General features: G+C 37.5%; 1 protein-coding gene across 5 annotated transcripts in view; it reads right to left on the bottom strand.

Annotated features, from left to right (window-relative positions):
• The window catches only part of LOC127434685 (cyclin-Y-like), a 95,135-nt gene that overhangs the window by 11,182 nt on the left and 57,252 nt on the right, over nucleotides 1-26,701 (bottom strand). For all 5 annotated transcript variants that reach the window (XR_007896074.1, XM_051687597.1, XM_051687596.1 and 2 more), the window contains 7 exons: nucleotides 22,887-22,921; nucleotides 22,081-22,184; nucleotides 17,824-17,859; nucleotides 13,248-13,305; nucleotides 12,034-12,153; nucleotides 5,385-5,551; nucleotides 1,154-1,316 (listed from right to left, as the gene is read on the bottom strand). Coding sequence is in view for 4 of the 5 variants with exons in the window: in XM_051687597.1 (XP_051543557.1) it covers nucleotides 1,154-1,316; nucleotides 5,385-5,551; nucleotides 12,034-12,153; nucleotides 13,248-13,305; nucleotides 17,824-17,859; nucleotides 22,081-22,184; nucleotides 22,887-22,921 (683 nt within the window). In the remaining variant the exon portion in view is untranslated. The remainder of the gene's footprint in view (nucleotides 1-1,153; nucleotides 1,317-5,384; nucleotides 5,552-12,033; nucleotides 12,154-13,247; nucleotides 13,306-17,823; nucleotides 17,860-22,080; nucleotides 22,185-22,886; nucleotides 22,922-26,701) is intronic.

Below are 26,701 nucleotides of genomic sequence, written 5' to 3' on the forward strand. Positions count from 1 at the left end.
ATAGGCCTGGTCTTGTCAGGACTATAATTGTCCAGCATCAAGGATGAATGTTGGCAAAAGAGACACATGGGAAATCAGACAAGGTATTATTCAGCCCTGCTGCTTCTGAACCAGTAGTCCAACATAACATGCCACGATATTACCTGTGTGTGTGTGCGTGTGTGTGTGTGTGTGTGTGTGTGTGTGTTCTCCACAATTTACCGGAACAATACTAGTTAGGTATGGGTCACGATGGTCGACTAGTCATTCAACAACCAACTAGTTCATTAGTGAGTTTGACGGCAGGAGAGTGAAGTAAAAACTGATGCACTATGTTAAAATGGTTTTCTTGTTTCTTTGGAATTATCTGTCAATGTTAAAAAATATAAAAATCGTTTTTGGCTAATGCATCCCCTGTTGCTTCCTTAAGACAGATTAGTTGACTACTGGTTCAGGCAACCCACTAATGGATTTGGAAAATATGTAGTTTTGCACATCCCTAGTAGGCTGCCAATATAGGTAGACCGATATATCGGTTTTACCGATTAATTGGTGCCAGTAGTTGTTTTTTGGAACTATTGGTTATCGGCAAAAATCTATGCATCTATGCTTTTTTTTTCTTATATTTTGTCTCCAACTGCATATCTTGTGAATAATATAATAATAAACCGTAACTTTGTAAATGCTTTAATAAAGTGCACTGTAATGGAGCCAGGTCTCCATTACTTCAAAATAAGAGTCCCTTGAGCGTTTCGGGCTTGTTAATAGTTAAAAGTCCCTCATTATGCACCTAATCATTATTTTTCTCTGGTTATTATTGGGATTATGGTTGCACAATAAACTGCATCTGGGATTTTATTCATTTTTGACTCTTGTAGCATCTATGCCCGTGCCCGTCATAGTAAGTAAAGACTAAGACTTTTTTTTTTTACATTCTATAAATCGATTTTTTAAATTATCAGCTGATTAATCGGTTATCGACCTTTTCTACCACCTTAGTTATCGGTATCGGCAAAATCCACCATCGGTCAACTTCTAGCCGATATATTGAACTTTCTTTAAAATCTTGAAAACATAGGCCACTGGGATGTCAATGATATCTTGAGTGAAAATATGAGATAAATATACTGAGCTATAAAACGTGAGTTTATCTGGAGTGGTATCGACCCCTCACCTCCAGTTTCTGGGCCTTGTCTCTGCTGAGAGGCTCCAGGGGGAAGTTGATGTTGTTCGCCTCCGAGAGTGAACGCAAGTCGAAGTAATACTTGGCGTAGACGCTGGATGGAACGTTGATATTGAATTGTAGAAGCTCTAGAAACTGCCTCTCCAACTCGTTCCTGATAGTAGAGAAACAGAGAAAAGGTCATTAGATTTGCATATGTTCCTTTTGACATTTGTCAGTGGGCGGCAATAAGCGAAAAGAAAATCTTGACAGTTTTGATCATTGAGAGCATTCATATTCAGCATGCTTAAAGGAACAGTTCATCCAGAATGAATTTAAAAAAATAATTTGGAAAAAAACGAGGGTGAGTAAATGATGACATCATTTTCATTTTTGAATGAACTATCCCTTTAAATGCTGACGATAAATGAACAAAGAAACAAAGAATATGACAAGGCAATGTGTTTTAATTTTAAGCCATGATCCTGACCAGAAACAAATGACTAGTCTTGATCATCCATTCTTCTTAAAAATCTTCTTTCCTACGCCCCCAAATCTCTCACCAAGTATTAAAGTCCTCACAGTTCAAAATAAATAGACAATCTATTGTCACACCAACCACATAATTATTCCCACTCATGCAGAAACCAACTAGACAAATGCATTCTCTGACAACAAAATAACAACAAACTACACCAAAACACTCTCTCTGGTCCTCCTCTCTTCTGTGGTACACTCAAAGGACAATTTGGCTGTCACTGGAGCCTTTAAAGTAACTGTGTATGCAGCAGGGGTCGAGAGGGCACACAAGACAACATGTTATCCCCCTTAACATTTCTCTGGCCAATTTCACAGGTCTTGTTTCCATGACATGGTGATTTGATAAATGCAACATCATGTTCTTTAGGTTATAGATTCCGCTGAATGTTGGGAAAGCATCATAAATATTCATCCTATAGATGCTGAGTAAGCACCTTAGAAAAGCCAACACTGTTTAGTGTAGTAAACTTTAAATTATATGGAGGGCACAGACTGGGTGAATCCATTGATATTTTTGAATTGTGATATTATTTTCATGACATCTTTTTTTTTTTTTTTTCAAGCAAAACATAATTACTTATTTGTTTCTTTTAACTTGCATACGTTAAAATATGCATGACCCAGACATGCAAAAAAATAAAAAATAAAAATAAATAAATAAATAAAATACATTCCGTAACTGTAATGCACAAATAGATATCTTCTTTAAATTGAAGTATTTATACATCATGACAGAATTATTTTGTGCTGTATTAAGTATGCGGATAAAAAAAACAACTGAAATATTACAGTAAATAAAAAATAAATAAATGCATAATTAAATTTTTTCTTATTGTTTTAATTAGAATGACAAATAAACTCAAACTAAAACATACAGATACATATTATAAATGGGAATGTTGGTGAAAAATTTGTTAATTTGTATGAAAAATAATGTACAAGATACAAAACTTGTTAACAGTCCTAAAAATCGTAGTTTTCTGTATGAAAATTATTCTTAACATCGATGTATATTTTTTTTAAGATGCACATTTGTTTGGACACTCTAATGTCAGCCATGTCCGTATGCATTTCTGTCAGGTGATGCATCAACCTTATGATATTCATCTCGTTTTATAAGCACTAAATATGCTTCTCAAGTGGGACACGGATGTGCGCGGAGTGATTGAAGACTGAAGTTGCACTCTGCTCTATCCGTGCGCATGCGACAACGTGGCTGCGAGCTCCGGTGACAGAATAGCACAGAGCCGTTCTACACATTTGAATTCTACATGAAAAATGTATCTTTTAAAGCACTAAGGAGCAATTCAACCATTTCAAATGGCTAAAGAGCCCTGATATTCTGAACAGCGCTGACGAGTGAAAGAGAAAATCAGTTACAAGACTTTTCACATCAACACCCGTACTAACATTTATCACAGTAAACTCACAGTAAACTGAAACAGAATTTTTCAATACAACTGTGGAAGATGTAGCCAAGAAACTACACAGATAGCACATACTCTCCTGTCGTGGGTATTCTGCATTGAAAGACTTGCATGACTGTTGTTGAGATGACAAATTATCACTGTAGTGTAGTTATTTTTTTCAACAACTAAAATACCTTATTTTGGATGTCCCAATGTGGATACTGAATTTGCACTATTCAGAGAGCTCAATAAAATATTCAAATGATATTTTAGTTGCATTTGTGGTTTAAAAAAAAAAAGAAAGATTGATTGTGTAAAACAGCCACATAATATCGTAATATCGATCGCAGGCCCCTGAACTGAATCAAATCTAAATTGTATTTGCGGCAGACGTTGAGGTATTGGCAAACATCGGATCGCTGGCTAAGGGCGGGCATACACGGTGTGAGTTCTGACACTCGGGAGGTCGTGAGCACCTGCACACGTTACAAGTCAGTTTATCGGATAATCTTACAGCTGCAGTGGTAAGCGACACGACTTTACGACCCGTCGGATTCCGAAGCAATCGCATGAATTTTCACGCTATTTGGCATTGTAAGACATAAAGCCAATTTATTACTTTAATTCCTTGTAACTTGCGATTTAGAAATGAAAAAGACGACTGGCATGGCCAGGGACTGCATTAGCTGAAAACTCATCTGCCAATTAAAAAATAAAAAATAAAAAATAATATATATATATATATATATATATATATACACATATACAGTACTGTGCAAAAGTTTTAGGCACTTGTTGCATAGTGAGGATGTCTTCAAAAATAATGACATAAATAGTTTTCATTTATCAATTAATATCATACAAAGTCCAGTAAACATAAAAAAGCTAAATCAATATTCGATGTGACCACCTTTGCCTTTAAAACAGCACCAGTTCTCCTAGGTACACCTGGACACAGTTTTTCTTGGTTGTTGGCAGATAGGATGTTCCAAGCTTCTTGAAGAATTCACCACAGTTCTTCTATCTATTTAGTCTGTCTCAATTGCTTCTGTCCCTTTATGTAATCTCAGACAGTCACGACGTTCAGTGGGGGGCTTTGTGGGGGCCATGACATCTGTTGCAGGGCTCCCTGTTCTTCTATTCTATTCTATTTGTAAAAGTAATGTTTGGGAGTCTAACATTTATATTTCATATTGACACACTAAAGCTGAAGATATAAATAACCATCTTAAGACAAATGCTTTTGTGAAACATCTTATGTGCCTAAGACTTTTGCACAGTACTGTGTGTATATATATATATATATATATATATATATATATATATATATATATATATATACACGGATAATTATTACAAATGCTGTCCGATATTTGACAGATTCAGATTTCGAAGGAAGGCTTTGTGATTTTATGACTGCATACATCAATAATACCGACAGTTACTGCATGACAATAAAGTGCACAAAATGAACATGATTAAAAAGAAAATTTGCACACAGTTTCTACCGGTTATAACTGGATTTAATCTAAGCGCAAACATGACATTTAGTGCAGAATTATTTTTGTGGAGTAGGCTACCTGTATTATTCAGCTTTAGATGTAGATGTAGATGTATGACGAATACAAATAGACCATGACGGAAATTTAAAAAATCTGTCAATCAGAGTGATAAAGATTGTTTTCTGATTTGTTTGAAGAGCAGAGAACAGCATAGCATTTCTGTAGCATCATTCCCAGTGATGTGGTCATGAATAATATGGGAAAAACACAGTTTTAATACAACCATTTTCTCCAAATGTGTAAAAGCGTCATGAACACTCAGTTTTCAATGATTGTGTGAGTTGTAACACCTTCTCCTGATTGGTCATCTTCAGGCAGATCGCCAAATCGGCACGTTCAACTGCACACACCTCACGAATTCAAGCTGACAGCGCCCGAGTTTTAGACATTTAAAAAAAATTATCAGGAGGTCGTATGTTGCTCGTAAGCCGCTCGGCTCCGCTCATAATTCCTCTCACATGATGTGAAGTGACCACACAAGCACCAACGATTTCCACGTGATCTCTCCTGACTGGCAAAAATTGGTCGGGAGCTTGCACAACAAAAATAGCACTGTCTACGCCCGCCCTAAGAGAATCGATAGAATATTGTATCGTGATGAAACTTGCGATTTACACCCATACTATTTTCATTAATATGATTATTTTTTTTCAATTTTGATTATTCTAGCACTGAAAGTTTGGTAGGATTAATAAATCCAAGTATCCGAACTGTACACACACACACACTCACATGTCTTCGACGGTGATGTCTTTAAGGATCTGGCAATAGTCGACATTCCACACAGCCTGGTCATCCCACACCTTTGACGCCAACAGGATGGCACCCAACACAATCCTCTTCCAGTTAGCAGGAGAGATGTCAATCTCTGCATATGTTAATAATCTCTCCAGATACACCTGAGAGAGACATAAAGAGAGAGTACTTTAAAAACTTTAAATGGAATACCACAGACATTATCGTGAGTACAACATAAATGAGATTTGTTTTGTAGTGTGTGATTTAACATAAATACAGTAATGTAACAAAGTGCTGGAACTTTTTTTATCAATCTATAACATATCATTTTAAAGTTGAATATTAGATCACAAAGGAGGCTTTTTATCAGATGATAAAAGTTCAGAACAAGTCAGCTGTAAAGAGATCAATGTTTGTTTTCCGATTCTGGTGTCTGAACCACGAGTTTCTGTTTTTGGGGTGAGGTTTTTGCAGTGACACTGCAAATATGCGATTGCTGCAAGTCTGACATGCAGGTCAGGGGGCGTTCATGCCGAAAGACAAACAAATGCACATATACAGTACACTGACTTACAGTCAACCTGAACAATGAACAGTGCAATCTCGAGTATTAACAAGATTGTGATGGTTTCTTAAAAAAATGTGAGTGGTGCTTGCTAAGGTGTTCTGAGTGGTCGCTACACAGTTGCTAAATGGTTATTATTGGCCCAAAAGGGCCCACCCCAAGTTTTCATGATATTCTGATTCCTAGGTATTGCTTGGGTCCCTCCTTTAATGTAAGTCTATGGGATTTTAGATCATACAAGCACAATTTTGTGCAAATTGGACTAACAGTCTAAAGCCCTATAAAAGCCCTTTTCGGACAGGACTAGTTTTACGTGAGGACATAAGGGAAATTTGTGTTTTACAGACATTGTTTGTGATTTTAATTCCATCCGAATCTGACAAATCTGTGTTTTTCCTCACACAACTTGTGTGAAAATTCCAGAGCAAATTACCTACTGTTTCTCAGCTAACTCCTCTGAGAAATATAATCCTGTCCGAATGCGAATGTCTATGATTGCTGATATTGGATTATCACAACGCTTCTCTTCATGTATTTTGACCTACATGAACTACAGTTAAGCTCGCACTTATGCACACCAATCTTCTGCCTGCTGCGCGCCTTTGAATTTGGACATACACTGGCGACTAAAAGTTTGGAATAATGTACAGATTTTGCTGTTTTGGAAGGAAATTGATACTTTAATTCACCAAAGTGGCATTCAACTGGTCACAAAGTATAGTCAGGACATTACTGATGTAAAAAAAACAGCACCATCACTATTTGAAAAAAGTCATTTTTCATCAAATCTAGACAGACCCCATTTCCATCAGCCATCACTCCAACACCTTATCCTTTAGTAATCATGCTAAATTGCTAATTTGGTACTAGAAAATCACTTGCCATTATATCAAACACAGTTGAAAGCTATTTGGTTCATTAAATGAAGCTTAACATTGTCTTTGTGTTTGTTTTTGAGTTGCCACCATATACAATAGACTGGCATGTCTTAACGTCAATATTAGGTCAAAAATGGCAAAAAAGAAACAGCTTTCTCTAGAAACTCATCAGTCAGTCATTGTTTTGAGGAATGAAGGCTATACAATGCTTGAAATTGCCAAAAAACTGAAGATTTCATACAAAGATGTACACTACAGTCTTCAAAGACAAAGGACAACTGGCTCTAACAAGGACAGAAAGAGATGTGGAAGGCCAGATGTACAACTAAACAAGAGGATAAGTACATCATAGTCTCTAGTTTGAGAAACAGACACATGTCCTCAGCTGACAGCTTCATTGAATTCTACCCGCTCAACACCAGTTTCATGTACAACAGTAAAGAGAAGACTCAGGGATGCAGGCCTTATGGGAAGAATTGCAAAGAAAAAGCCACTTTTGAAACAGAAAAACAAAAAGAAAAGGTTAGAGTGGGCAAAGAAACACAGACATTGGACAACAGATAATTGGAAAAGAGTGTTATGGATCTTAACCCCATTGAGATTTAGTGGGATCAGTTAGACTGTAAGGTGTGTGAGAAGTGCCCGACAAGACAGCCACATCTATGGAAAGTGCTACAGGAAGTGTGGGGTGAAATGTCACCTGAGTATCTGAACAAACTGACAGCTAGAATGCCAAGGATCTGCAAAGCTGTCATTGCTGCACATGGAGGATTTTTTGATGAGAACTCTTTGAAGTAGTTTGAAAAGTTCTGAACATTTATTTATTTTTTTTTTCCAATTTGGAATGCCCAATTCCCAATGTGCTTTTAAGTCCTCGTTGTCGCGTAGTGATTTGCCTCAGACTGGGTGGCGGAGGACGAATCCCAGTTCCCAATCCCTGCACATCTTGTCAAGTGGCTTGTTGAGCGTGTTGCCACGGCTTCGCGCCATCCACCGCGGCAACCATGCCCAACTCACCACGTGCCCCACCGAGAACGAACCACATTATAGTGACCACTAGGAGGTTACCCCATGTGACTCTACACTCCCTAGCAACAGGGCCAATTTGGTTGCTTAGGAGACCTGGCTGGAGTCACTCAGCACGCCCTGGGATTCGAACTAGTGAACTCCAGGGGTGGTAGCTAGCGTCTTTACCACTGAGCTGTAATAGTAATTTTTCACGTTATTAATGTCCTGACTATACACTGTGATCAGTTGAATGCCACTTTGGTGAATAAAAGTACCAATTTCTTTCCATAAGAGCAAAATCTGTACATTATTCCAAACTTTTGGCCAACAGTGTAGATTTTTTTCATCCGACAAAAAAATTGGGAAATAAAATCACCAAGCAGAGTCAAATCGTGGAAACGGCTAAGACTGGCCACTGTAATATCAGCATCAGGTAAGATACTCACCTTCATTTCTCAGCTTAATTACATAATGTTATAAATATTAAATTCACCAATAAGTACTGTTTATTTCAGTGGGTTTATTATAAGCAGCCACTTCTATAAACTCATGTGTAGTATTTTAATAGTTTATTTTAATAGGCTTTTTTTTTTTTTAAATAGTCATCTATAATATATAATTTATATATTAAAATGAAATCAATACATTCAATAATTAATTGTTTAAAATTTACAGTTAAAGTTAAAAAGGTTAATGTTATCTCCTAAATTAATTCAATGTGTTCAACCTTCTTTAATGCCCACATCTAGAAAACAGACACCCCCAACTCTGTAATAAACAGAGATTGTAGTCCCGTCTGAATCGGTACATGAAATCACAGATGTAGGGTGATAATAACTGTAACTCAAAAGTCGCTTAGAAAACGAATCCCGACCGTATAGAGGTTAAGAACACTCAAAATGGTAGAAAAATGTTACAGACAGATATGAAAATGGAGATAAATCTTTTGTTTTGATGAAAACACCACATACAAATTAACAAGAGTACTTAGTGGGGGCCTGGGTAGCTCAGCGAGTATTGAAGCTGACTACCACCGCTGGAGTGGGGAGTTCGTATCCAGGGTATGCTGAGTGATATGAGCCAGGTCTCCTAAGCAACCAAATTGGCCCGGTTGCTAGGGAGGGTAGAGTCACATGGGGTAACCTCCTCATGGTCACAATCAGTGGTGCTCGCGCTCAGTGGTAAGTTGTGCGTGGATTGCAGAGAGTAGCATGAGCCTCCTCATGCTGTGAGTCTCCGCGGTGTCATGCACAACGAGCCACGTGATAAGATGCGCGGATTGACTGTCTCAGAAGCGGAGGCAACTGAGACTTGTCCTCCGCCACCCGGATTGAGGTGCGTAACCGTGCCACCACGAGGACCTACTAAGTAGTGGGAATTGGGCATTCCAAATTGAGAGAAAAGGGGATATAAAAAAACAAAAAAACAAGAGTGCTTAGTAATGAAATGACTGTGCCCTGATAGATCTGTTCTTTCAAATTTGGCAATTTTGGTCATTTTCTTCACTTTTCCAAACTGCTTATTGTAGTTCTGACTGTATTACAAGTGTTCACTAAATGTACCATGAAAACAATGGACAACAAAGCAACACTAATTGTCTAAAAAACAAAAACAACAACAAAACAAAAAACAAAAGAAAAAAAATTCACACAAAATATGTGGGTGAATAAATTTGCCATTAACACATTTACTCTGCCTTTGGAACTTTTGAACTAAAACGTTGTAACAATTTCAGAGAAAAAACAATTGGTTATTTGGTAGAGTGGAAAGTTAGTTGAGTGAAGTATATTCCCAAAGCACCTCATGAAGATCTCTTCACCATGTGCAATGACTCATAGTTTCCCTTCAATAATGAACGCACCAGTGACAGGATTAAACCGGCATCTCTCCACCTGTTGCCCCCTGCAGGTCAAGGAACAGACTCAAGCTGTCTCAATCTACATTTAGCAACATCACAATGACACAAAAACTGTCTATCTGAGAAGTATTACTTCACTGGTATACAGTCCATCCTTTGCAGTCAAAGCCAGAGATCCCCAGAGAACGAAAGAGGGATATCAAACAACAGATCCGCAGCACTTCTATTAGTTTCACATAGCTTTTTGACTATGAGTGTAAAGTCTGGTTCACTTTTACAGCTGTACCTCCGTCCATTCCCTTAAGACTCTCGCTGGCATTCACAGCCCACAGATATGTCTAATACTGGCTTCATGACACCTCATAAAGGTATTTAACTGGGGAAATGAGAAGAAATGAGCCTTAAAAAGGAGGATTTCTTTACAGCATACAGTGCTTTAAAAAGCATTTGCCCCCTTCCAGATTCCTTTTATTTTTGTGTATTTTTCATACTAAATTGTTTTAGATCTTCAAACGAAATATAACATAAAACAAGGCAACTTGAGTAAACACAAAATACAGTTTTCAAATATATATGTATATATATGTATATATATATATATATATATATATATATATATATATATATATATATATATATATATATATATATATATATTTTTTTTTTATTGAAGCGAAAAACGTACCCAACACCTATATCACCTATGTGAAAAACTAACTGACCCCTTAAACTTAATAGCTGGTTGTGCCACCTTTAGCAGCAACAACTGCAACCAAACACTTCCGATAACTGGAGATCAGTCTTTCACAATGCTGTGGTGAATTCTGGCCCACTCTTCTTTGTAGAACTGGTTTAGTTCAGCCACATTGGAGGGTTTTCGAGCATGAACTGCCTGTTTAAGGTCCTGCCATCTCAGTCGGGTTCAAGTCAGGATTTTGATTAGGCCAATCCAAAACTTTAATTTTGATTCTTTTGAGCATTTCAGAGGTGGACTTACTCCTATGCTGTGGATCATTGTCTTGCTGCATAATTCAGTTGCGCTTGAGCTTCAACTCATGGACAGATGCCTGGATGTTCTCCTTTAGGATTTTCAGGTAGAGAGCAGAATTCATGTTTCCCTCAATTATTGCAAGTCGCCCTGGCCCTGAAGCAGCAAAGCATCCCCACACCATCACACTACCACCACCATGCTTGACCGTAGGTGTGATGTTCTTTTTGTGGAATTCTGTGTTTGAGTTACGCCTGATGTAACGGGACCCCTGTCTTCCAAACAGTTCCACTTTCGACTCATCAGTCCACAGAACATTCTCCCAAAAGCTTTGAGGATCATCAAGGTGTGTTTCGGCAAAATTCAGACAAGCCTTAATGTTCTTCTTGGTTAGCAGTGGTTTTCACCTCGCCACTCTTCCATGGATGCCATTTTTGGCCAGTGTCTTTCTGATAGTGGAGTCATGAACAGTGACCTTTATTGATGCGAGAGAGGCCTGCAGTTCTTTGGATGTTGTCCTTGGCTTTTTTGTGACTTCCTGGATGAGTCATCGCTGTGCTCTTAGAGGAATTTTGGAAGGTCAGCCACTTCTGGGAAGGTTCACTACTGTGCCAAGTTTTCTCCATTTGGAGATACTGACTCTCACTGTGGTTCTTTGGTGTCCCAGAGACTTTGAAATAGTTTTGATGTATTTCAATCACATTTTTCCTCATCATTTCTGGAATTTCTTTTGACCTTGGCATAGTGAGACCTTTTAGCCCACTTCATGCTGCTGAAAAGGTTCTATTTAGGTGTTGATTTGATTGAACAGCACTGGAAGTAATCAGGCCTGCGTGTGTCTAGTCCAGCTGAAATCCATTATGAATGCAGTTTCATAGATTTGGGGATTTAGTAACTAAGGGGGCAAATACTTTTTCCACACAGGCCCAGTTGATATTGGATAACTTTTTTGTTTCAATAAATAACATTATTATTTAAAAACTGTATTTTGTGTTTACTCAGATTGCCTTTGTTTTATGTTAGATTTGGTTTGAATTTTTGAAAATGTAGTATGAGATATACACAAAAACAGAAGAAATCAGGATGGGGCAAATACTTTTTCACAGCATTGTAGGTACAGTTACCACCCAGAGAGCTGCTGGGCTTAGCGCCTGCTAATAAAGCGGTAAATATGACAACCATTTTTAACTCTGTGATGGTAAATCCACTTCAGTGTTGGTAAACCCTATTTTAACTTGTACTACCGAGTCCACAGCATTTCTAAATGTTCCACCAGCCAATCGAAAACGACACAGCTGAGTATGATTTCATTTGATGACCATCAAGTCACATGACCTGTCACTCACCAGTGTAACTATGGCACACTCTGCTGTGAGCTGGGCGGCACTGAAGAGCATCCGGACGAATCGGTAGATCTGTTTCTGTTCCGGGTCGTGTTTGTCATAATCCGACGGCACATCTGATTTCTGCAGGAAAAATTGAGTCGGGCAGTTTGAGAACATTTAAGGGTAATTCTTCAACTACAGGGTAAAACTAACAGATTTCATCTTTTGTTTTTTGTTATATGAAGGGCACATTATTATTATTATTTTCTTTTCTTTGGCCATGCTTTTTTTCTACTTTCAAATGACAATAACATATAGATTTAATTGTTTTACACTTGTCCCAGATCCAGACTTTGAATTTTAAACCTTAAATGCATATCTCAGGTCCTTATTTACCCAGGACTTCATTAGTCCCCTTTACCTCATCCCTTTATGGAGTTCTGCACCCACCTCTTCAGCACTCCTCAGTCTTTCTCTTATGAATAGTGTGACAATAAAATAAAAAATAAAAATAAAAATAAATAAATAAATAAAAAATAAAAAAAACGCACAAATTGAAAAAAAAAAAAAATTCTTTATATATGTAATATCACATTTAAAAAAGCTATGATAACCTAAGAAAAAAAAAGAGTCAACTTTGTTCTGAACAAATAATCCATTTCCAATATTTATTGATTAAACATTATTGATTTTGTTTACCCAAATTACAGTTGTTGCTTCAACCTAATCTACAGTAATACAGTAACTGTTTAACAAGGATATAACAATTTGTGAACAGAAAGTTTTTATTATTTCCAATCAAGTTGTAATTTTGTCAAATTATCCAAAAAGTGTGCAAATATAATGTAATTGTTTGTATTAAGGATACATAAAATGCTATCTAAGAAATTAACCCTAGCAAGAAACGAGTCAGCCATTTAATTCCAAAACTATTTCAAATGATATTTCCGCAACAGAATGCCATTTAAAACAATACATAATTTGAGATCTGGTGGAAATAGCATGTGGTGGGAATTTTCAAGTTTCAGAAAAACTGTCAAAAAATGACAGAACACTTCTGTCAAGCATGCATGTTCACTGTTGGACATTTTTAATAGACAAATTTAATAAACTAGGGGGAGTATGAAAAATGCGTTTTAAGGAAGTTTAAAAAAAAAAAAAAAAAAAAAAAAAAAGAGCCCATAGTTGATGAAACCCCTTTCTATCTCATAAATGAGCTGCAGTAAAACACCTACCGAAAGTGGATGAAGTTTTTCATCAAAAATGTCTAACAACATTCGCCCGTCCACATTTCTGAAAGAAAAACAGTTGACAGATATTAGATTACCAAGAACTGGTAATTATTGACTGTCTAAGCTGTATTTATATAATGCATTGATAAATGATGTTCTTTGAATGTTGGCTTAAAAAAAACCTTGTCTGAAAGCACAAAATAGCTTTAAAAAGTCTTTACATATTAAAGGGATAGTTCCAAAAGGGACAAATGAAAATTCTGTCATCATTTACTCACCTTCATGTTGCTTCATGTTAAAAAAAAACAACAACAGAACTATATATATATATATATATATATATATATATATATATATACACAGTTGTGCTCAAAAGTTTGCATACCCTGGCAGAAATTGTGAAATTTTGGCATTGATTTTGAAAATATGACTGATCATGCAAAAAAAACTGTCTTTTATTTAAGGATAGTGATCATATGAAGCCATTTATTATCACATAGTTGTTTGGGTCCTTTTTAAATAGTAATGATAACAGAAATCACCCAAATGGCCCCGATACGCTAATTGGCTAATTGGAGTCAAGTGGAGGTGTAACTGGATATATTTTAAGGCCTACCTTCAAACTCAGTGCCTCTTTGCTTGACATTATGGGAAAATAAAAAGAAATAAGCCAAAAAACAAAAACAACAAAAAAAAAACAAAACAAAAAAAAACATTGTGGACCTCCACAAGTCTGGTTCATCCTTGGGAACAATTTCCAAATGCTCATCGTTCATATGTACAAACAATAGTACGCAAGTATAAACACCATGGGACCACGCAGCCATCATACCGCTCAGGAAGGAGATGCATTCTGTCTCCTTGAGATGAACGTAGTTTGGTGCGAAAAGTGCAAATCAATCCCAGAACAACCGCAAAGGACCTTGTGACGATGCTGGAGGAAACGGGTAGACAAGTATCTATATCCACAGTAAAACGAGTCCTATGTCGACATAACCTGAAAGGCCGCTCAGCAAAGAAGAAGCCAATGCTCAAAAACCACCATAAAAAAGCCAGACTACAGTTTGCAAGTGCAAAGATCTTAATTTTTGCAGAAATGTCCTCTGGTCTGATGAAACAAAAACTAAACTGTTTGGCCATAATGACCATCATTATGTTTGGAGTAAAAAGGGTGAGGCTTGCAAACCAAAGAACCCCATCCCATCCGTGAAGCATGGGGTGGCAGCATCATGTTGTGAGGGTGCTTTCTTGCAGGAGAGTCTGGTGCACTTCACTAATTGCACTTGGCATCATGAGGAAGGAAAATTATATGGACATTATCAACCTCTCAAGACATTAGCCAGGAAGTTAAATCTTGGTCGCAAATGGGTCTTCCAAATGGACAATGACCCCAAGCATACCTTCAAAGTTGTGGCAAAATGGCTTAAGGACAACAAAGTCAAGGTATTGGAGTGGCCATCACAAAGCCCTGACCTGAGAAACAAAAGCTGAAATAAATAATTCTCTCTACTATTATTATGACCTTTCACATTCTTAAAATAAAGTAGTGATCCTAACTGTTCTAAGACAGGGAATGTTTTCTACGATTAAATGTCAGGAATTGTTAAAAATGTATTTGAGTTTAAATGTATTTGGCTAAGGTGTACAGTATGTAAACTTCTGACTTCAACTGTACACTTACTGGCGGCCAAAAGTTTGGAATAATGTACAGATTTTGCTCTTATGGAAAGAAACTGGTACTTTTATTCACCAAAGTGGCATTCAACTGATCACAATGTATAGTCAGGACATTAATAACGTGAAAAATTACTATTACCATTTGAATTTTTTTTTTTCAGAACTTCTTAAACTACTTCAAACAGTTCTCATCAAAAAATCCTCCATGTGCAGCAATGACAGCTTTGCCGATCCTTGGCATTCTAGCTGTCAGTTTGTTCAGATACTCAGGTGACATTTCACCCCACGCTTCCTGTAGCACTTGCCATAGATGTGGCTGTCTTGTCGGGCACTTCTCACGCACCTTACAGTCTAGCTGATCCCACAAAAGCTCAATGGGGTTAAGAGCCATAACACTCTTTTCCAGTTATCTGTTGTCCAATGTCTGTGTTTCTTTGCCCACTCTAACCTTTTCTTTTTGTTTTTCTGTTTCAAAAGTGGCTTTTTCTTTGCAATTCTTCCCATAAGGCCTGCACCCCTGAGTCTTCTCTTTACTGTTGTACATGAAACTGGTGTTGAGCAGTAGAATTCAATGAAGCTGTCAGCTGAGGACATGTGAGGTGTCTATTTCTCAAACTAGAGACTCTGATGTACTTATCCTCTTGTTTAGTTGTACATCTGGGCTTCCACATCTCTTTCTGTCCTTATTAGAGCCAATTGTCCTTTGTCTTTGAAGACTGTGGTGTACACCTTTGTATGAAATCTTCAGTTTTCTGGCAATTTCAAGCATAGTATAGCCTTCATTCCTCAAAACAATGATTGACTGATGAGTTTCTAGAGAAAGCTTTTTCTTTTTTGCATTTTTGACCTAATATTGACTTAAAGACATGCCAGTCTATTGCATACTGTAGCAACTCAAAAACAAACACAAAGACGATGTTAAGCTTTATTTATCGAACCAAATAGCTTTCATCTGTTTGATATAATGGCAAGTGATTTTCTAGTACCAAATGATCAATTTAGCATGATTACTCAAGGATAAGGTGTTGGAGTGATGGCTGCTGGAAATGGGGCCTGTCTAGATTTGATCAAAAATTACTTTTTTCAAATAGTGATGGTGCTGTTTTTTACATCAGTAATGTCCTGACTATACTTTGTGATCAGTTGAATGAAGTACCAATTTCCTTCCGAAACAGCAAAATCTGTACATTATTCCAATCTTTTGGCTGGCAGTGTGCATATACACTATATTGCCAAAAGTATTCGCTCACCCATCCAAATAATTGAATTCAGGTGTTCCAATCACTTCCATGGCCACAGGTGTATAAAATGAAGCACCTAGGCATGCAGACTGCTTCTACAAACATTTGTGAAAGAATGGGCCGCTCTCAGGAGCTCAGTGAATTCCAGCGTGGTACTGTGATAGGATGCCACCTGTGCAAAAAGTCCAGTCGTGAAATTTCCTCACTACTAAATATTCCACAGTCAACTGTCAGTGGTATTATAACAAAGTGGAAGCGATTGGGAATGACAGCAACTCAGCCATGAAGTGGTAGGCCACGTAAAATGACAGAGCGGGGTCAGCGGATGCTGAGGCGCATAGTGCGCAGAGGTCGCCAACTTTCTGCAGAGTCAATCGCTACAGACCTCCAAAGTTCATGTGGCCTTCAGATTAGCTCAAGAACAGTGCGTAGAGAGCTTCATGGAATGGGTTTCCATGGCCGAGCAGCTGTATCCAAGCCATACATCACCAAGTGCAATGCAAAGCGTCGGATGCAGTGGACTCTAGAGCAGTGGAGACGCGTTCCCTGGAGTGACGAATCACGCTTCTCCATCTGGCAATCTGATGGACGAGTCTGGGTTTGGTGGTTGCCAGGAGAACGGTACTTGTCTGACTGCATTGTGCCAACTGTGAAGTTTGGTGGAGGGGGGATTATGGTGTGGGGTTGTTTTTCAGGAGCTGGGCTTGGCCCCTTAGTTCCAGTGAAAGTAACTCTGAATGCTTCAGCATACCAAGAGATTTTGGACAATTCCATGCTCCCAACTTTGTGGGAACAGTTTGGGGATGGCCCCTTCCTGTTCCAACATGACTGCGCACCAGTGCACAAAACAAGGTCCATAAAGACATGGATGAGCGAGTTTGGTGTGGAAGAACTTGACTGGCCTGCACAGAGTCCTGACCTCAACCCGATAGAGCACCTTTGGGATGAATTAGAGCGAAGACTGCGAGCCAGGCCTTCTCGTCCAACATCAGTGTCTGACCTCACAAATGCGCTTCTGGAAGAATGGTCATAAATTCCCATAAACACACTCCTAAACCTTGTGGAAAGCCTTCCCAGAAGAGTTGAAGCTGTTATAGCTGCAAAGGGTGGGCCGACGTCATATTAAACCCTATGGATTAAGAATGGGATGTCACTTAAGTTCATATGCGTCTAAAGGCAGATGAGCGAATACTTTTGGCAATATAGTGTATATATATATAAAACCGCATCCCTATATAATAGCATGTATAATTGCATCCGTCACATGTGGCCCTCTTGGCTTCTGAAGTTGAGTACATCTGCAATAAACTCTCCCACTGGAAATGGCACTGCATGACTTTGCTGGTGCCACTTTGAAATAAACCTGGGAGCTACTCATATACACACATCACGTCTTTGAACCTCCAGACAGGAGGACACTCTATCTTGCTCTCACACACAGAGCAGCGCAGCACATGTGCTTCAGTTCTACAGAGAGTGCTATTTCAACCCCAAAATCCAGACCATTTAAGAAACTCCAGCCTGTCGGTTTGAAGTGTGACACAATGAAACTGCACTCTGCTGGACTCCACAACTCCATTTAGCAGGACCAGAAGAAAAAGAGTTTTCCTGCTGTGTCATTCATATTGCTTTAAATACTCAAACACACATAGAAATCTTACCTGTTCTTTATGTGGTAGTATATTGCGAGGGAGACACTGTGAACAGAAGAAATAGGGGTAATTGATATGATGTAATAATCAATATGATGATATAACATTAATTCAAGCTAAAGGGGTCCAGGGGCATTTATCCAGAGTAGATACTGATATTTCACTAAACCTACTTCATATTTTATGTAACAGATTCAGTGCATGGGTGAATCCCACAAAAACATGACAGGGTCATATACTGTATACACCCCCCCCCCCACAACAACATGAAATTACTGTATACTTTGCATAAAGAAAATGAGGCTCACTATCATGCATCCGGATGTTTTACTTTTTTTTCTTCTCAATAATAATTCTAATTAAATTCTCATTATTCTAACACAATAATTTTTCTGCTTTTTATGAAATGACTGCAATAATAATACTATATTAAATACATTTTTTTAATTAAAGACAGGACAACAAATACTATCCCGATGTCTAAAAACTTGACAATTCAAAAAATATATGATTATTTTTCACATTACAGCAATTAGAATGATTTGTTTGCATTCCAGTGTTGTACAGAACCCCTTAGAGAACATGGCGGGAATTTATCTTCTGAAATAGTTTGCATTCCCTCGCACTACATATTGTGTTTCCTCGCAATAAACGAAACATGGATTTACTATAGTAATATTGAAGTGACCATGACTGTAGTAGCCATGGTAAATTTTGTGGTTACTATAGTTTCACTACAAATACCATGGTTAAACTATGGTTACTGTAGTAAAACAATGGTTAATGTCCTAAGGGTTAACTATAGTTTTACTATAGTAACCATAGTTCAACTGTGGCATTCGTAGTAAAACCATAACCAAAAAAAATCTACCGTTGTTTTTCAAAAGTAAGCATATTTTAACCATGATATTTGTGGTAAAACCATAGTAATAATAATAAAAAAATAATAATAATCATAATAATAAAACATGATTAGTTTTACAAAATTTTCCTGAAAGGACATTTTTTTAGTGGAAACCATGGTTTAAAACATGTACCACAAATTAGCCACGGTGTTACTATAGTAAAACTGTAGTAACCATGTTTAGTAACCAGAATTATATTTTTATTACCATAGTTTTTATTTTCCTGTATTAACACTATGGTTTTACTTTGAATCATGGTTATCTCATCTGTCTAATCATGAGCTGACTGTGGTAAAACCATGGTTCATTTCCTGGTTATGGTTTTACTAGAAGTCCGTAGTTCAACTTTGGTTACTGTGGTAAAACCATGGTTTTTTTGTTTGTATTGGGGACTGTGAATATATATATATATAAATACATTCTTAAAGCGGTCATGTCATGAGAAATCTTTTTTTTTTTTGTCATAAAGAGGACATTGTACTATTGGACGTCAAAGTTCGATTCGTTTGGGTGGTGTGAACGCTATTTTCCGAACTCGGGTGCTGAGGTACGGTTCATGTGAACTCCAGTGCGGTTCGCTGCTAGTATGAACGCAAACATACCAAATCGCGGAAGCGAACTGCTATTGATGGCGTATAATTTGCATCTTTGCAGGCTCCCGATCGCAATTATTATAATGCATTTCTCATACCTGCTTGTCTTCAATTAAATCATCTTCAGAAAGCAGCTCACACTCTTCACATCTCTTGCAACGCGGGAGACAAATGCTAATATTCATCACATTATTGCACATGCAATGCATCCGTGGCAAACAAACATGATTGTTGTTTTGTGCATGTAAAGTTTTGGTGGTAAATCCAAAGAGAAGAATATTTCAATAACACAGCGAAGCCCATGTCTTCTTGAGTTGTTGCCTAGTTACAGTAGTAAACAACTGCCGCTTGTACTCACGTTGATGACGTAATCGGACCGTGGTTAAGACCCAAAAAATATGATGTGAACAGAGACCAGCAGGGGGCAGGGGGAGGGGGGAGGAAACAAACTCGGGTTCGAACCAAGTGTGAAAGCACCCTTATTGTTCACAGCCTGCAAAAATGACTCATTTTGAAATCTGGCCCATTGTAAAGTAGGAATGGGGCTCATTTGAATAGCCCGTCTCCACAACATACATTATCATCGCGGTGAAATGAGGCGAATGAGGTACTTCAACATTCAAAGTGGTACTTTTGTAACTGTAGTTTTCAGTTTGAAAGATCATGATCATGACTCCAAAAAAAACCACAAAAAAAAAACATAATTGCTCACAAAATATTGATGCGAGATGAAATGATTTTATGTAAGAACACGTAGCACAGAGTGCAAAGACAGACAATGATGTAGTAAACACTAGTGGCTGCCATCTCATCCGTCTCATATTAGCCAGGATGTCCCGTATCTTGGCCGAAATTAATGCATTGGGAAGCCCTTATGCCATCTTTAAGCAGCAAACAGCCGACGGAGATCCCCAATCATTTCGCCGGTCGACCGTGCCATATTTCCCATTACACGGGATGCGTATTGAAGCAGCCACACTACAGGAGGCGAACATCCGGGTCGACCGTCCATTACAGCAGGATACAGATTTATTAACCCTTCCCATTCACAGCTTTTGCTAGTCTGCACTATTTTCACTGCTCTCAGCTTTATATAGCATTATTGGATCACCAAATCTTGAATGTCAAATAATACAAGTATTCGGGTGCAATAATGTGCTGACTTTGTTTAGTTCTGATTGTTATTTCAGCCAAAACAACTGTTATAGTGTGATGGCGTACTTCACATTAATTACAACAAAAAGTATATCTATCAATGATTGTCTGGACTGAGTGCTTTTAGGGGATTTTGTAAATCACTTGCATGTTTTCATTCTTTTATTTTGGGGGAAAAAAACAGCTCCATGAGTGTTGGCGCCGGGTGTTTGCATTTTGTGTATATTATGGGGCTCTATTTTTGTGAGCTACGTCTTATCGATTTATAATCAGAGAGCTAATTCCAAGTGCAATTTTCGTGCCAGCGCAAGCACAAGTGGGTGTAAGTGGGAGTGTTTGTGCTATCTGTGGGTGTATGCGTGCAAACTGTGGATGTTTTTTATGTTAATGAAGTGCATATGACCACTTGTTATTTTGATTATGTTTTCATTTCGTTTAGTGTAATTTGAATTTAGAAATATTTTTGGTTACATTTTTTCATGTTTCAGTAAATGAATTGAATTGTTCCAAATCAAAATCGACTGGTAGATGTGAAGTGCGTGCCGATACAATCACTGTTAATACTAGCCATGATTTGTGTGCATGTAAATGAAAATTATTAATAATACTTACATTCTCAATAATTTAACGGTGTACATCCAAATCCTGAACTACATTTTCCATGCGTATAAAAGGAGTGTCTAACTAGAAATATGCCGGACATTTAACAAGGACGCAGTTAATGCACAAAAAAAAACGTATATTTTTATTCTTCTAATTCATTGCATATAGTCAATTTACACTACCGACTTGCTATGAATGTGCTATCTTTGTTTATATCGCTTGTGTTTGACAGGGAATTGACTATATAATAGGACACAGACGCTGCAATAACCGGAAAAAAATCTCAGAATTAAATTGCACTTGACCCAGCCCATAAGCACTTTGTGCGTGCGATTTTGCCAAACACACTTGCGCCTAGACTTAGCACATGCTTGCACGAAAACCCCAAAACCTCATGGCATTGCCCACTGACTTTGCGCTTATGACTTATGGCATTGCGCTGCGCCCAATTTGGTTGCTTAGGAGACCTTGCTGGAGTCACTGAGCACACCCTGGATTCGAAATCGTGAAATCGTGGGGGTGGTAGTCAGCGTCAATACTCGCTGAGCTACCCAGGCCACCGGGGCACACAGTCTTAAAGGGGACAGCACAGACAACTGAGCATTTCAGACAGAGGGGCAGAGACAGGGTGGGAAAAGGTCAGTTAATCCTATATTATGATAGTTCATTGTGCAAAAACCTTTGCTAACACTATGTGAACCTCAAGGAAAATAATAAGGTAAAAATATAAAAAAATAGACTTATTGTTCTTCAAGCAAAATATAATTTCTAAATTCTTTATTTTGATTTTGGGGTGAAATATGACCCAGACATGTTCTTGAGTGCAATGACAAAAAAATAACACCATTTACAGTAATAAGATCTTGAAACCTTTGGCAATTATACAGAGCATCATTATTTTGTAAGTCATGGCATAGCAGTCAATATTATTATATTTTAGATATGTAACATATACCATTTATATGTGCTTAATTAAAGCTCTATAAGTGTTTTGTAGAGGTTTCGAGTACCATTTAATAGTATACTTGAGGTTGGGTTGACTGACAGTGCTGTCGTCCAGAAAGATCGTAGAACAGGAGCTGTACTTGCGCCTCATTGGTCCAGATGGATGTTGCTGAAAGACAAGCAAAATGCACATTAAAACATCAATTATTTGCACGCATGCACAAATACACGCAACCTGCAAACAGGCTGAAAATTAGGCCACCTGCAGCCCTAAACAAACCATTATCTTCTCATTTCTACCTGAACGATTCTTGCTTAATGTGCTTGTGTGTGTCTGTGTGAGTGTAAGCATCCCATTTCTGTCCAACTAAATACACGCCACAATATAATTACAAATGTAACTTGCTAAGAATTTTATAGCAAGATATAATAAGCAACACTAAACATTACAAAACCAAAACAAATACAATATCAAAGGAAAACAAATAGAGCAAAATGAGCTGAAATACTTTACCTTTGACTCCGCAATGTGTGTTAACTTGCAAAATAATACAAGACATTAAAATAGGGACAAAACGTAAGCTATTCATTGCAAATTTAGTATATGAATAGCATGCAGTTATGAAATAAAGAATATCAAGCCATGCATATTAAATCTTTTATAGAACGAAAGACTTTAACAGATCAGTAAGGCTGTTAATTTTGCAACACAAGCTCCAAGACTCATGCAGTATTTGTCGGTGCATTCTCGTCTGGAGGTTGAGCAATTTGATTAGTTCTGTAGGAGAGGTGTGACTTAAGGGGATGCTTTCATTTCAGGCACTCTATGGGAACAAACCTAACTACGGATTCCATCGCTGGTGGTACTTACATGGTTGACATACAGACTTTTCCTTTTTTCCCGAACTGAAAAGAGAAATGGGTAATTAGCAACACTAGGACAACACTTGTGTAGTTCATTAGAGCAAGAGCAGAGGAGAAGAGCCACAATTAAAGTGGCATCAAAAATAACAGGGATAATAGGGAAACTTCACAGTTTTTGGTTTTAAACGGTGTTCTGGTTTTTCCTCAACAGGTTTGGGGGCAGAGAAACTGCGAGCAGAAACTAAATAAAATAAAAGAAGCAGGACAGTCTGATAGTGAGGTGCTGAAATTAGACTTTGTTGCAGATAGGGGGCGGTCTGTCTCTAATGTCTCTTTAAAAAGTGGTCAAGGGTTTGCTAGTCTTGCAAGAAGTAGACTTCTGACAAACGACATAAAGTCTAGTTCACTTTGCAGCTTTCTGTGGCCACAAACTGCCCAATTATAAATGAAAAAACATACAAAGTGGCCAATATTGCAGCAGTCTCTGCAAGTAGAGACTAGGGCTGGGGGATATGTAAAAAATATTTCCATTATATTTTCCATTTTACAATGGAAAATATAATATTTTCCATTGTAAAACTTGCAAAAACATTTTACAAGTTTAACTCTTTAAACTTCAGTGTAATTCCATGGATGATATTCAACTTAAGCAAATTCAAAACTTGGGGAAGGCATTACTTTGTTATGGAGTGAATGATGAATACAAGTTGATGTCACAAGATAGCAATGCCTTTTGAATAAAACAATGCTTCATCACTCATTATTTTATTATTGCTCTTATTAAGTTTCACCTGAATGACATTTTTTTTTCTCCAGCAGGCTGTATTTTTATTAATTAGGAATTTCTGATATTTGTGCTGCTTTATCTAGTAGCTCAGCAGTAGTGTACTTGTTACAATTCACACCAAAGTCTAAACCACATGCTATAATTGCTATGAAAAATGTTTCATTTCAGAGAGCATGCCAGCAGTGAAGATAGACACAATTGGCCTCTTAAATACACCAATCAGCCACAACATTTAAACCACCTGCCTAATATTGTAGGTCCCCCTCGTTCCGCCAAAACAGCACCAAACCGCATCTCAGAATAGCAGTCAGAGATGATATTCTTCTCACCACAGTTGTACAGAGCGGTTTTCTGAGTTACCGTAGACTTGTTGACGTCTCTCATCAACAAGACGTTTCCATCTGCAGAACTGTCGCTCACTGGATGTTTTTTTTTTGTTGTTTTTGGCACCATTCGGAGTAAATTCTAGGGACTATTGTGCGTGAAAATCCCAGGAGATCAGCAGTTACAGAAATACTCAAGCCAATTTTCAATTGTGAGCGGTACTCACAAACAACATCTCAGATGTCGATGCTCAATAGTTCGGTTCACTTATAATATGCATTTAGAACGGCACCGGAGGTGCATTTTACCAGAATTTGAATAAAAAGCAAATTAAACTACTGTGAAGTAGCCCACAAACAGACACTTACAGGACTTCCTGGAGTGTTAGGATCGTCAAAATAAAAGCACAATGTTTTTAAAGTTAAAGGTGCACAACTGAAATATATTAGGCCGGTTTTACATGGGACGCGGTCACCGCACGTTCCCCATTCATTTTCTGTGAGAGAGATGCGACAGGCGGCAAAACAGAGGCGGCAGTCGAAGCGGCGCCAATTTCCAAGCTTGTTCATGAGAATTCTGCTGTTTTGTTGTGCAAAACTGCTTGCTGCGCACAAGCACAAGATAAAAGCACAAATTTGAAAGAAAAAAAAAATTAGCTGTTGCTGAATTTCCTGAGCTATACAACGTTTCTTTGAGTGTTTATAGAGATATATATAAGAAAACAGCCGAGTCGGTGTACCAGGATACTTGCATAGTTTATGTTTGGAAGACAGACGACTATGCGTTATATGCAAATGGTCTTCTAAAAGTCTATAATAATAATAACCATATTAATAACAATAATAATGTATAATTATCATCATTATTATTTGTTTACAATTTATAACAATATTTAAGTTGAATGGGTTCTAAAAAATAACTGTGTGAATGAAAAGTGGACTGATGTCTTGCAACTAAATTGAACAAAAAAAAAAGATCTGAATCCTTTAAAGTCCAACTGAAAAAAATTGGCAAAGAAAACTGCCTTCTTTCTACTGAACACTTAGACTGGAATTACTGTTAATTTTGCTGCTACATTATCCAGTATACTAGTTAATAATAAAGTGTTTCTTAATAAGCTATACATTTATATTGAAATAATGTGCAGTTAGCAGGGACTAAATACGAAATGTTTTTCATTTCGGTTCGTTGTGAGCAAAAACAGTATTTTGACGTTCCGGTGCAGAAGTTCCGCAGCCTCCTTTCCAAAAGGTTACCAGTTAGGACAAAATAAAAGAATGGTTAATAATGTTCTTTTAAAATGACAGTACTCTGCGCTAAGGGTGGGTGAAATACCAATTACAGTGTCACCAGATCTCACAAGAGAAACAAGCAACCTGGTCTGGAAAAACAGCCCAAAATAAGCCACTTGCCTCACCAAAATTAGCTAAAATAAGCTATTTTGTGTGTGTGTGTGTGTGTGTGTGTGTGTGTGTTGAATTTATCGGCATAGAAATCATAACAAGCAGTTAATTAACAGTTAAGTATAATTTTAATTACAGATCTGCTTCTCAGTCAAAACCCGGCAGGCATCAAATCTGTATTTCGCCGATACTGAGATTTCAGATATCAGAAGAGAAAAAGTTGTATCAGTGCATCCCTACTTGGAATCTGGTGGAGCAACATCTAGCTGAGAGAACTTAATCAAAGAAACGGAAATTGAAGTTAGTTTTTATAAGCACAAACTGCTTGCCACTCAGTTACGTGTACCCATTAAAGTGTGTGTGTGCCAGCAATGATAATTATAATAAGGCATGGGAATCGTAAATTGATTCTGGTTTCTTGATGGTTTGAGTAACGGTTATTTTAGTACTTTAGAGGAAGAATTATTTGGAAATAAAAAATGCAATACTTTTTGCATTTAGCGCCCTCATCAGCTTGTTGCTAAATGATGAGATTATTTCAGATTTCTACAAAGCAGATATAACAAATCTGAAAACAATTCTTATAATAGGCAAGCTTGCAGATTTTTTCAAGGCATAAATGCAATCCAATAATTGATTCGAACAATACATTAAATACTAATTCTAAACAAGAAATGTGACAACATATTTTATTAATTACTTCTTTTTTTATTATTATTATTTTTTTTTTAAAGAAACACTACCAGAATTTTTTAGTATGGTGTTCCATCTGCACCGGAAGAAAATTGCACGAGCAGGAACCGTTAATGGAACTGAAAGTCAAGAAAATCATACGGTTTCGGTATTTAGTTCTGAATAAGAACCATTCTCGGTTCCCCAACCAAATCCTTTACATATTTGATGGCCATGTTGTTGGCACAAGCCAAGTAGTTTTGTATAACTCAATATGAAGGTATAATGCAATCTATTAAACAGTTATTGTGCTGGGGCCGTTTGCAGAGGGTTTAGTCAGTGAACTGCTGTTTGCACACACAATAAGCCGCAAAGATTTAAAACCTCTTCATTTATTTGCCAGGTCTTTGTAAGGCCCAGTATGTGTCACTCCAGTGTTAGTGTTTTGTTATTGGAAAACATGATTTTTCTTACTCTTTAGAAACAGAGTTCAATGTACTATGTAGACACACTCTAACATTCACACTGCAAAGCTTCATCCCTGGTCAATTCAGACCATTTATGGAACTAAGCAACAAAAACAGTTTATACAGAAATAGTTATGGCATTGACAATGTCCACTGGCATATGTGTGGG

This window comes from Myxocyprinus asiaticus, chromosome 44 (assembly GCF_019703515.2).
Source record: "Myxocyprinus asiaticus isolate MX2 ecotype Aquarium Trade chromosome 44, UBuf_Myxa_2, whole genome shotgun sequence".
In the NCBI taxonomy this organism is placed as follows: Eukaryota; Metazoa; Chordata; class Actinopteri; order Cypriniformes; family Catostomidae; genus Myxocyprinus; species Myxocyprinus asiaticus.